Source organism: Corvus cornix, chromosome 6, assembly GCF_000738735.6.
Source record: "Corvus cornix cornix isolate S_Up_H32 chromosome 6, ASM73873v5, whole genome shotgun sequence".
NCBI lineage: Eukaryota > Metazoa > Chordata > Aves > Passeriformes > Corvidae > Corvus > Corvus cornix.
The window spans coordinates 36,368,673-36,382,504 of NC_046336.1; the positions used below are offsets into that span (position 1 = coordinate 36,368,673).

General features: G+C 40.3%; 1 protein-coding gene across 1 annotated transcript in view; it reads right to left on the minus strand.

The window, feature by feature from the left end:
- IPMK (inositol polyphosphate multikinase) overlaps nucleotides 1-13,832 on the minus strand; it is a 42,750-nt gene that overhangs the window by 14,563 nt on the left and 14,355 nt on the right. The window contains exons 3-4 of the mRNA XM_039553559.1: nucleotides 6,087-6,183; nucleotides 191-363 (exon numbers count right to left, since the gene is read on the minus strand). Coding sequence (XP_039409493.1) covers nucleotides 191-363; nucleotides 6,087-6,183 — 270 coding nt within the window. The remainder of the gene's footprint in view (nucleotides 1-190; nucleotides 364-6,086; nucleotides 6,184-13,832) is intronic.

Sequence of the window (13,832 nt, forward strand, 5' to 3'; positions counted from 1 at the left end):
GTTGTGAACCAGAGCAGTGTTTTGGAACAGATTTCACATGACAGCTGATACCAGCACTATCGAGACATTCAGGTAACACTGTATTTATGTAAAACTCAAGAGGATTGTTGTTTGCTAGGAAAACCAGTTGCCTGGTGTGGGACAAGAGGCCTGAACATAAACTGAAAGTGAAGACAAAACAAGTTCTTACCCTCATTCCAAGAACCAAAAAGCCTATCTCTTCCATCAGTGGGTACTTGCTGACCTGCTGCTGTATCTTCTCCGCTGAAGCATATGGATCATAACTTTTCTGACCTATTTTTACATCCATTATGCAGGGCTTATTAAACTTACGGGTCACATCTTCCAGTTTTAGATATGTATCTGTCAAAAAACAAAAACTTTTGTTAACAGTGGCTCAAAGCAAAATAATTACATAGCTTCTGCTGAGCATCTGTGGAAGAATGTGAATAGTCCAAGGCTTAACATCACATGAATTCTTTAAGAGTCAAATTTGTCCCTGAATGCAGACTAAATCATGGTCACTGACACCCAAAAATTCCATTGCTATGAAAATCTAAATGCTTTCTTGTTTAGAAAATTGTATACAATTAACATGTGTTAACCTAGCATCCAAATTCAAATTATTGCCCAGATGAAATCTATAAGTAGCTTTTATTAAGTCATTAACATATCACTAACAGCATTACTAAGCACATACAAATGCAGGTTTTGCATTTCAGATGGTCTGTGTGGCTGGTTTTGCAACTCAGATGGTCTCTTGTGTCATTTTAAAAATGAAGTGAACATTTCAGTCCTAGCCTTCAGGGGCTGAAGTGCAGCTCATTTTGCTTCTTTTTGTCCCACTCCAATCTGCACTTGTTTCTCATGGCACACCTTTGGAGAAAATGTTCTTCAAATCCTAGGATGCATTTCATCCATTTCCAACAGTCCCTTTGGGAGAGTGGCTGGACCAAGAAACCCCAAAAGTACTTGGAGTGCCTGAAGATTTAAAGGAGTATCTAAAACCTGATGAAAATAGTTTATGCTTTTCTCCAGGGCAGCATGATCATTATCAGCACGAGCCCCACACTGACTATCAGAACACAACAAGGAAATGAACTTCAGTACCCGCCCGGCTCTCAGACAACTCTGCTTGGGAGACATCTGCACCCACCTCCAGCCCTTGCCAGGACACAGCATAACCAAGACAACACACAGCCTCAACACTGGTCTCATTCTTCACATGTGCTTTGCAAATCCACCTGTCACCAAGCACAAATTCAAGTCTGGTTTTCTTTCCAGTACAGCCTATTCCATAAATGTATTTCTTTGACTTTAATGCAGTCCGAATACAAAAGAACATTGTATTATACCCCATTCCTGCACCGTAATCTAAAATGGGATTGTGAGAGAATGCAAAATTAGTTCAAGTTTAAAAAGAGGCACAAGTGCCTTGTTTGAAAGCTGTACAGACAGCCAGTCCAAGTCAAGATAAAGTGAACAAGCAACATTTCATTTATACTAAATAAGCAGAAACGCTTTCTTAAGGAAAAGAAATAAAAGGGAGTTTTACTATTTTAAGTCGTACTGAGAGCCTCAGTTTTTACACCATCATGATCAAATGTCCTAATTTCTCACAAAGTATGTATATATCAATTTAAACAGGTTTGATTTAATCCTTAGATGCCTGCTTTCTGTATGAATGGAACTAGTCATCTTGTTAATGTAATCATTTTCAGGAAACCATGTCAAACCAATACACTAATTAAAAAAAAAACCAAAACGACAATTCTACTAACTCAATCAGCTTTCAATGTCCTTTGGGCTACAGGATCAATCTAGCTACAGCAAAAAGAATTTTGTTGCAGGCTAGCTCACCCATTCACTACAACTGCAGGAATACATCCAAGCTGAAATAATTCGTAGTTAACTTTGAGAAGCCCTAGGCAGCAAACATACTAGATATTTGCTCACTGAATATCCCCAAAGGAGAAGCAGGACAAATACTCTCCCTTACCAATCAGTGTATTCTGTATCACCTGAACTGCAGGCGGTTTTTACTGTTCAAAGGTGTGATACAGAGGTCTCATTCAGTCAGATGTTAGCACAGCTTCTGCAGGACTTTGGAAAACCACTACCAACACCTGAGGAGTCCATAAATTCTGTTAGCTATCTCTTATTAAAACAAAAATTGTAAAAATCTAAGTGTCATCCTTCTGACTCTTTTTGCATATTACAGAAATCACTGCAATCAACAGATTTGTGTCATCCCTCTAAAACAATGCAGAAAATAACTAAAGTCCAAGGTTTTCAGTACATAGCTGTCAAAAACAAAGAGCCACGGGTTTACATGGGAGGTGAGGAACGACAGGAAATACAAAAAATCTCAGAAAAGGGCTGCAGTCCTTCACCACCTACTCCAAAATGCTTTGGAGCATGTTACAAGCACTCCAGAATCAAACTGTTAGAAATACAAAATTATACAAATAGTTTAGATGCAATGTTTTCATCAACACTAAAACAAAACCATATAGAAAGTATTATAAAACATCCATTTCCACAGGCACCCATGGGTATCTGCTGTCCTCTACTGCACCAGTCTAGTTCCCGCTCTTTAACCATACAGCACCAACATTCAGCACCTCCCAAGTATTTAAAAGTCCTAAATATCTGTCACTTCTTTTCACTCCCCATCCTTTTCATATTTCTTAAACTAGACTATCTTACTGACCTCCTAAAAATGTAACAGTAACTATTTTTTAAAAAGTAAGCATTAAATTACCTTTGTAGATAACACCAACCCTAGGAAATATTAATTATTTGGCAAAGCCTGTAAATTATCAGGAAACTTCTCATCTCTCTCACACTTTTTGGAATTAAATCTTTCCTTTTAGGTAGCTTGCTCAGAATCAGGACTGTTATATCTGTTCGATGCACCTCTCTGCTCTTAAAAAGCTGTCTGGCCTTGTTGGCAGAGCAATGCCACCCAGATAAAGCACCATACCAAGTTACTTTTTCTCATTATTGCTTCAAACAAATGGATCAATTGTTTACACTCCATTTTTCCTGGCACTGTTTGGTGCTTATTTGCACTGTATTCAATAGTCTAATGAAACATGTCCCAAACCCGTAATATTGGTACATACATAACTTTCACTTCCAGCAGCTACCCCTATGATATCTCCAAGCACCGAGACGAAGGCAAAGTTAAGCCTCAGATAGGTATCAACTGCTCTCCATTTTCAAGTCAGTTACTGCAAGTTTCTGAAGCTCTGATCAGAAGTGTCCTTCTCAAGCGCATCAGCGAGTCTGCACCTCAGCCCAGGTAACTAGGGCAATCTCCTCCCTTCTTCTTGCTTGGTTAAATAAAAACCTGAAGATTTTTCAAGCAATTGAGACTTTCTAAATTATTACGTGGTGCCCTGCTAACCAAGTGTGCTTCAGGAAATGATGTATTTGCCATCTAAAACTAGATTAAATTAAAAACCCCCACAGATAGAGGAATTCATAACAATTTATATATTAAAACTTGCTTTGCTAGATAGTCTTGACCATACACCTCAAGGATTTATTTAAATCATTCATCAGAGACTTGCCCTGCCCTTTTCTATTTACCAGGGTCAGGAAGGTGTGGCCTGACATACTATTTATGTATTTTTCACAGTCCCAACGGAGATAAAACAAAAGACCACCAAAATTCAGCAAGTATCCATGGCACAAACCACTGCAGACTTCAGCACAGACATGCCAGTGCATTCAGTCCTCACTGGAGACAGAAAAAGACAAAATCACTCGAGGCATCTGATTCCTCTTCATAACTTGGGAGAGACATCTTTCAAAACATAGGAATAAGCTTGGAAGAGCCTCAATTGCCCGCAGCAACAAAGGAAGAAAAGAAAGGTTTGTAGCTGGGTTATATGTATCTATCCTGTTCTCAGGTTAGGCAACAGTATGAAATGAGCAGCAGTGAAGTTACTAAAAAAAAAAAAAAAAAAAAAAAAAAAAAAGCACAGGCAACAACTAGGCAGCCAAACTCAGAAAACTTGGCAGCAGATGGCTCCTACATCTTTACAACAACTTTTCCACTTCTTTGTGAATAAACTCCAAATGCCCACAATACCAGTGAAGCTAAAGTTCAAATCCAACCCATTTTAGATGAGCTTAGAAAGACAGCATCTCACCTACCTCTGCCTCCATTTCCTTTGCAGTAGTACTGGGTATGTGATTTCAGCAGAACAGGTGTTACTGGGAATCTTAACTTTTCTGTCACATTTCCTACTTCTCATTTACACTTCATACATTTCACCCTTTTTACCTAGCAATTTCATCCACTTACCTACTTTTTCAGTACAGAATGCTGATGCTTCTCCCTAAATATTTCTCTAAGGAAATAAATTATGTTCTTCATCTTACCAACTGCAGTTCCGGCTTACCTGTCACATGGAAACTCAGAGACGGTCACAAATCAAGTTGAGAGTAGTCTAAGTTTTGGTTTTTTAGAAGTCACCTATGACCAATTTAGTAACAATAGGAAATTACTGGGTTCACTACTCAGAGGTTGTACAGAGCTGTGATCCCAGAGCCTGAAGAGCAGTGATTGCCAAGGGAAAGGTCAGACTTCCAATGTCAAGACTGTAGCAAACCTACATATATATTCAATCTACATTTAAGAACAACATACTTGACTAAGCTCCATCATCTCCAGCGACTTTGATTTCTATCAAGACTACAGAAAGCTCATTAATACTATAGATAATAAAGTTGGCAGTGCAGTGTTATGGTTGAACTGCCGCCACAACTTTCTATGAAGAGGACTCATGATAGTGCACAGCCTTTCCAAGAAGCAAAACAAACAAAATCAAAAGTTTCTCCTCCTTTAAACAGTTATTCCTACTGCCTGTGTCTGAATGACTGGTGGAGACCTTCCAAAATCCAGCCCCATGGTGCATGGTGCTTTTGAATTCCCAAAGCAAATGAGCAATGTGTTGAATTACTGTCTCTTGGTTAGACCACATATTTTCACATCTTAAGATCATACTGCAAACTGAAAAAAAATTATTTGCAATTGAGAGGGAATATGAAGTGAACTCCATGACACATTAAATTCTGAGGGAAGGAAAAAGATAGCTCTTGTAGACCTATTTGAGTTAGTGCCAAACAGGAAAGCATGAAGGTAAATTTGAGCTAAGAAACTGCTGGTACTACCACAATCTTCCATCTTTTCCTGTAGATATTACACCATGTCTTTGGATAATGTCTTACTACCTCTTTGGAAAACAACTCTATCAAGTGACAGCATAGCAAAAGAAATCTGAGTTACTTTAAAGGACCATAGCGTCTAGCTTTGGTGTCCATGTATTTAAATAGACTCCATGGCATCCCTTTGTTTCTATGTGTTCCAGAAGCTCCTTTTCCCCAGTGTAAATTAGAAGAGTCCCCGGAAGAAAATCTAGTTTCTGTTTTCAATACAACAATAACTATTTTCTCGAGGAGACAATCTTACAATTGTTCCACCAAAACACCATTTTCTTCCTGACTCCTAGTGTTATACAAACATTACATTATTATTATATTATATTGGTTTGTTTCATTCAAACTAGTAACAGAGGATGACAAGCGGAGCTCCCCACAATGGCACCTGCTGAAATAAGTGCTTTGTGTGGTAAGGCACAGTGATGGGATCCAACTTCTGGAGATACAGCAGCACATTCCAGTTTGAATGCTTCTCCTTAGCCCCTGACTATCCATTGTTCTTTTCTTCCACACCCACAAGGTGCTTCTTCCTTTGATGGCCTGACTGGACATAGCCATGCAACCAGCCCACTCCTCCACCACGACCCCACCCAGAGCAGCAGCTCTGGGGCAACATGCATCAGGCCCAGCTACTCAGGAAACTGTACAAACAGCCGCACCCCATCTCTCCTGGGAGGAAGGCTCCAAAGACCTAATCCAGCCACAGGACTGCAAACTGGAACCAGTTGTTAGACAGAACATCAGTGGGTTCCAAAACAAGTCCAAAAAAACCCCTACGGAGCTCACAACTGCTAAAAATCCAGAAAATTCTTCCAGGAAGTTTGGATTATGAGATAAAATTAGAACAGTACCATTTGGTGCAGTAGGTGGTGACCAGACACCGAAGTATTTTGGCAGATATTCACGCAGTTCCAGAAGAATGCTGTCGCAACAGTCGGAGTCATAAACCTGAAATAAATTAGGGAGGGTTGGAAAGATTATAATTTTAAATGTTCATTTTTGCTGGTGAGGGAGTGAGCAAGTAGCTGCATGGTACTTGGTAGCTGGCTGGGACTAAACCATGACAACTTCCAACTGTCCCATAATTATACTTTCTTACAGCCTTTGTTTTCCTAAGTCTAACATATTTACTTTACATTTCAAAAACATACAAGATGATATTCAAGATATTCATGATATTCATAGAAGATAATTATCACAGTCCAAAATAAATGAGCGGCATCCTTTCTTTCAAATTCTAAAGTGGCAAAGATGCATCAACCCCAAGCACAATTCATGGCTTAACTTGAATAAAAATCCAGACTGTAATGGTTAGCTTCAAAGCCTAGTTATTGAAAAAGATGTTCACACATTTGCATTCAAGACTGTATAGGATTACTGCATCACATTATATATCAAAATATTTTTCATTTATATCAGGTAAAGTACAGAAGCTCAAACTGCATAGCATTTTCTCATCTTCTCCAAGACAACTCATGCTGTAGCTACATCACACAGACTATGCACAATTCAAATTATTTCTTTTCATTTGCATTAACGCTTTCATCTTTTTTTTCAACTTCTGTAGGAAAAACAGTAACAGTTTGGAAACAGCAGCTGGCTTATATTCCTGAAGGAACAATTCCCTGCAGTTAAAATGAAGCTTCGGATACTGTTATGGAATTGAATGACTGCTACCAGTTTGCAGCATTGTTAAGAGAGTTTCAAAACCATTCCCTTGCCCAGACTCCCTCCATCCCATCCAGTGATGTAGTTCCAGACATAGGGGATTGCCTATACCACGTTTCCACATGCTTAATAGACTGAAAGATCTATAGCTACACCAGTACAGGTTACAATGATTGTTACTGCATTTAGGAGCCATCTCATCCCACTCCCCATACAGATCTCCCAGTTGTGCTGCCATCAGAGTGGTGTCCTGCCCCTCAGCCCTACCATGGCCACACAGCAGTACCCATGGATGCTGCACAGTGACCGGGGCATGCTCACTGTTCTGCTGTCACTGCAATGCAGCCAGAGCCTACTGCAAATTTGGCAGCAAGGCAGAAAAATGCCAGGTATTAACAGCTCTGCAGACTTGGCTCAGTTCATTGTGTCAGGCCACATTTAACCACAGTGGGGGATACCTGGCAATAGCAGCTACAAAGGGCAGGTATCACAAAACACATGCCTGTAGTGTTGTAATGTTAACACAACCAGGGAGAAAAAAACAGACCTGAAGTCCATTGCTATTTTAGAGCATCGAGGCAAGCCTTGGCTATCCTTGCCAGTGCCAGTAACTTGAGACAGCACCTCTTGCAGCAGCAGTGTTAAAATTAGTTAATGTGAGTTTGTGCTAAATTTAGGTTTCACTGCAGAAACCTCAAACTAGGTAAACTCAAATCACCAGTGTGCTTCTAACACAGGGACCGCTCCACAGCTAATGCATGGCTTTCCTGAGCTTGCACCAGCCACAATTCTGACACCCTCACTGTTAGTGGGCAGTGATCAAGAGCATGATACACCCATGCTGACTGTTTGTTAAGTTACTGAATTTGACCCATTCCTTTAACCAGCTCATGGTATAGGCCCCATTTGAAAGATCCTAAGAGAAGGGGCTGAATCCTCAAAGTTCAAACCACACAAACATGTGCAGAGTATTGCAACCCAGTGGTGTACACCCAACACCACACCCTCTGCCATTACTGTTGTTATCTTAAGCATAGAGAAATTGCTGGGTGTGTATCTTACAAGTCACAGTGTCACATCACAGGGCACTGACTGATCTCTCTTCACATGTCATGATTTGACAAGCTGGCATGACCGCTGAGGATGACACACAATTGTATGTCTTAAGTCCAGTTTCCCTCCATGTTAGCACAAGCTGGTATACTGGTACATTGTGCTCTAAGAAAAAAAGCCCTGCTTGCCCCTGTGATCAGGGTATTTATGCAACATTTCTTCACCTCAGGGGTTGCCAGCAGAAGACAGTGCTTTCTCCAGAAGACTGCAATGTAGCTTGATCTTATTTGTTTAAGGAAGAAAAGAAGAAGCTTAAGGAGAGGGAAAGATTAGAAGCAGGCAGATGCTGAGGCACAGACTTGATCACTGCTCTCTTTGATAACAGTTTAGTGTTCCCCATTGTACACACAGCTGTTTCTGGGCCAGCACTCCAAGCACTGACTGGTGCCATTACTTCATACTGTGTACAAGTAGTACAAACCCAATTTTTGTTTACTGTGGTAGTTTATGATCACAGGACCTGGGGGTACTCCACTGCTCCCAGTACTAATGCTCTTTTCCCATATGAGTTTGAGCAGAAATCATCATGCCTTTACATCGGAGCAAGTGCATATATTTAGGTCAGGACCAAGAGGAGAGTGATGGAAACCAAAAGTGCAGCAGACAATGAGGAGAAACACTGAATGCAACTGAAAAAATGGGCAAACATAATAACTCATTTACTTAACTTATTAGCAAAAGATTCTGAGAAAGTGAAATGTCAGGAGACCACTTCTGGTTTTTTAAGAGAGACAAGACCCTTGACTTACTTTTTATCACCAACATTAGGGAATTAAACTTTGCAACTTAGCAAGTAATTATGAGTATGCTCCTGTGTATTTCAAATAGCAGGATACAACAAAGATACTCAGATAATTTATAATGGGGTGTAATAGCCCAAAGCCAAGACCAAATGGGGAAAAGAGCTCTGGAAGTATCTTCCAAGTAGTCTATTCCTCAATACCCTGATATAAGACCTTTTAAATGGAGACAGAGCTCCCAATAATGCATTTTTCAGTATCACTACTTTGACATAATAGAAGTAACTGCATTACTTCTGTCTCTCAAGAAGTTATCTTGCTCCCAGAACCAGTAAGAAACCTCCCTCGTAAGTTTGACATAGCATACACAAAGCACTTATTTGACCTTAATATAGACCTCTATCTTAGCCTGTAATGTATTTGCATATCAAACAAGAATAAGCACTCAATTAATAAAGATCAGAGGAAATCACTTGGTGTGGGCAAAGGAACAAAACCAGACATTTCAGGAATTATGCTCATTCCTATGCAGGACAGAACCACTTCTGCTCATTAGAACGGGACCTCATAAGCAGTACACATGTCATGGGCATTTCTTCTCATTTCATACAATCTGGAAGCAAGCCACAGAATACCAAATATAAATGTAAACATGACAAAACCATCCCAAAAACTACACAGGGAATATACCATGCACCCCAAGCCCCAAAAGGTATTGCTACCAATACTGCTGGAAGATTCATTAAAAATACAGGTTATCCTTATGTCGCGGGTTCGGTTTGTAACCGGGCAGAAACACCAATTTAGTGTAGTGGTTTGGTCCAAAATACTCATTACTGTTTATCTGCTGTGAGATAAGAATTAGGAGAAATGCAAAACAGGCACCAAACTTGAAAGAATATAAAGAAGTTTATTAACAGACCTAAAAGAAGAAAAAAAAATTATACCACCTTCAGAACTCTCCTCCTCCCCCACCTTCCTCCCTTCTCCCACTGACAATGTAAAAGACAACCCTTAAGATGTTCAGTCTGTTTACCACTTCCATAATAACCTTGTTCAGTCCATTTAGAAAGAGAAGTCTCTTCTTGCTCATGCTATGAAAACATTATCACAACGAGACAGCCGCCCACTTCCAAATATTGTTCAGTCCATTTAGGAAGAGGAGTCTCTCTGCCTGCGTGTGAGTCCTTTCCCCCGACTTGCAGCTTTTCCCGCAACTGCTTTCGAGGGTCCACTCTTGAAGTTTTTTGGGGTACAATTTTAAGGTTGAGCCGTTCAGAAACAAAAACAGAGGCCCTTCTCCTTCCCTGGGAGCAAAGGGTCTTCATCATCTTCATCGTTAGGACTATCTCTGGGAGCATCTCTAGGAACTGAGGTTTTCTCCTTTCCCATTTGGAGCAAAAGTCCTCATCTGGTTCATCTCTCCCTGTCCAAACTTCTCATGAAATTACAGCTGCGTCAGCATCTGCCTATCTCAGCGCAGGTGCTTTTGCTTACGAGTTGAACACTCCACCCCCCATATCTTCATGAAATTACAACAGGATACTCTGATATATCATAGCTTCACAACAGAATTTCAGCTTTAAGCATCTCCTCTCTCTCTTCCCTCAGGTTTTCAGCTCTTCACAGCAATAAAAGGGTTAATCTCACCTCGGCCTTGCAGCTTTGCAGCTGGAATGTTGAATTTTTCTTATCGCAGTGGAGAGGGGGGAGAGCCGAGCCGCTCCGGCTGCCCACGGCAAGGCAGTGGGGGGGGTTCCATGGCTGGAACAGGTCCATGGCTTCAGGATGGCCGTGGCCCGGCCGGCCTGGCCCAAGCAGGGCCTGGCCGGGCCCGCTGGCCCCACACGGGCCCGCAGCCACCTGTCCCAGCGCCGGAAACGAGAGAGAGCTTGGAGGGGGAGTTTGCCTATTCTTAAATGTGGATCACAGAGGTGATCACAACTTTAAGTGGCTTAGAGAATTGTCCATATTCAAACTGGCCAGCTGATAGGTTCTATCAGTTCCCAGAGGAAACTGTAAGCACCCCTTAGCAAGGACGTCCCTTCCGGGACTATGCTTGCTAACCTATGACACCTTACCTCAGAAAAACCTTAATAAATAAACCATTAGATTTTTGCTTACATCAGCAATATTCCAATTTTATTTCAAGAAACAGTGCTGTTTTTTCTTTTTTTTTTAATGTAACAATGGAGGTCAATTTCTCCAGCAAACACTGACAAATACAAGCAATTTCTTCCTTACAGTATATAACAACTTTATCCAATAAATCAAGAAATGCAAAACAACACCATGTCAGCTCAGCCTGGGGAGTTATCCCTGCTAATTATCACAGGCTACATTCTTTCAATAGCACAGACTGGAGACATAAAATGTCTCCAGAAAAGCAAGTAAACAGGATGCTGACATTTGGAGAGCTCACAACATGACCATTACAAATTACAGCCACAAACTCACAGGAGGAATAAGCTCCAGGTATGTTCTGTGGCAGCTCAGATAGTCTAATAGACACCAGGAAGTCATAATTTCCAGTCATGCAGGACTTTTTAATTCCAAGGCAAATTTACCATCCCTAAGTGTTTAATCCAAAGTATACTCTGGGGTTTCTTGTAACAGATTCATCTGTTTTTAATACAAACAGGGGCTGCTTAGGACAACAGGAACATTCTTTTCTTTATTTAAAACACAACATTCAGGGTTTTTTTCTAAATACTAGCTGATGACATAAATGAGAGAGGCAGAGTAAAACAAGTAAAATTTCAACAGGAAACTAGTTCTGGCAGTACAGACCTGTCCTCAAAATACCACTTTGACAGAAAAGTAATCTATAGAGAATTTCTAAAGTACATTCAAGAGTTAGTTTGAAAGAATATGTATTTTAAAGCTATTTGAGTAGGAAACTTCAAATGTCAGAGTAGGTATATCAGTCTGAAGTATCACCTTTCTTTGTTGCCAAAGCTATCAAAAATTGTCCCTAAAAGGCAGCAGCACTACGGCCTGCAGAGTCTCAGGACACAGAGCCAGCTGCCAACATCAGGCAGATAATTTGGTGTCCAGTATGGGATTTGAGACTTTTTTTTGAGAAGTTAATGCAGCTAAATCATGTGTTTAAATTAGCAAATGCAAGATTTACAGATGATAGTGCAACCTTAATTCCCTCTTCCATTGATATATCATAGACTTTAATTACTTGAGCACACACTGCATTTCCCTCCGGGCTCTTACATCAGCCAGTTACACCAGGCACGTGCAAGGGTCAAAAAATTGAGGTTGAAACAGCAGCTGTGATTTTAGCAATTCATACCTGCTTGGCTCTACAACTCAGACAGCCCTGTCCTTTTTTTGAAGTGGTACCATCATGGTTTGACACGTGTGTCCACAGAACTTGTTTCCACAAAAATAACTGGCATTGAGCCAGCTCTACTTATATTCAAAATCTCATACCAGAATAACTTCAGAAGTTAAATATTTGTGAATGTAGTTACACTAAATTCTATTATACCAAATTGCTTAATTTACTATCTTATATGCAGCTGTATTAATGAGATAACAATGATTTTCACTGCAAATACCTACAGAAAGAAAGAATGTTTAAAGCAAATGAGGACCTATTCCCACAATCTGATCACATAAATGAATTTTCAAGTAAAGATGGCACACACTGTTGACAAAGTCAAAAGTCTTTCAGGAGTCAGGAAAAAAAACCCACATTATAGTAAGGGGTTGGCCATCTTACCTTCTAAAAAATGAAGGCTGTGAAAATAAGCCTCAAACATCTCCCAAAGAAACACTTTATTTGGTCATGTGTATCAACAAGTCATTCTCTAAGAATGCCAAAAACCCAGCAGGTCTTATTTCATCCACTTTCACATTTTACATAGTCCAATTTAGGCTTGACCCTAGCAAGATTTGAAGCCCCAGGCTTTTAGAAGAGACATTTTTAAAAGAGACAAAGCAAATCCTAACCCATTTTGAGGGCGTGGCACAGCTTCAAAACTTCAGCAGCCAAGAGAACCACCCAAAAGGCTGCAGTCAGGCACAGCCATCAGCAGCAACATTAAACAAATACCACAGAGTAGCTGCAAGTAAGAGCCACAGGCATCATTTGCAGCAAGTTGCTCCAAAACGGTCAGAGCTAAGCTTAACAGATCCTCCAGTCCCTCCCCACTTTCTTTCCAATAACCACTTACTACAGAGGCAAGGCAGTAAAGCATTTTGAAAGACATAAGCAGGCATTTGGTCATACTCCATCATAAGTTAAAAAGGGTTCACAAGACAGCAAACTCCCATCTAATCTTTCATCCCACAAGATTCCTGGGCAACTAAAGATTAACAGCAAACCAAGTTTAAGTTGCTTACTTTACCCACACTTCCCTACAATTTCTGCAAGTCACCCCACTGTGCATAGAGCAGGGTAGTGGGCATAAGAGCCCTCTTTGTCAAAATTGCAAAATTAGAGATAATGTTTCATCACCAATCTCTTTCCATAGAGCTGAGCTTTCTCTTGCCCTTCAGCCTCTCCTGTGTTCACAACTATCACAGCCAGGTATTATGTTCAGCTTCAACTGCATAGGAGATGGAGTCTTCAGCGAACTTAAGAGAACTCTGAAGTCAAAGACAATTGTTAAAGATACTCAGGAAAATGTAGGGGTTGTTACCATCACAAATACCTGTTAAGCAACCTCTTAAATAGGTTATGAGACTCTTAGGTGATTAGTCAAAAAATACATGGCATATTGCAGATCAAGGTCTCTACTCCATAATATAACTAGAATTCAGTTCAGTTATGTCAACGTGCATGTACAACAAACTGGAGCAGATTCACATTAGGTACTCTCCACTAGAGGCCAAAACAAAGAGAACACAGACTAAAAAAATGGTTAAGACATACTACCATCGGTCATCTGATAAGGAAGTTTCAATTTTAACACACTAAATATTTCTCCCATTCTTATTTTTGATTTCTTCTTTGACAACACAACCAATAGAGCTGGAGAGATGCTGACCTGAAGTTACCCACTGCAAAGTTCAAGCTACCAGCAGGCAGTGAGATCCAGTGAATTTCAAGGCAGAAAG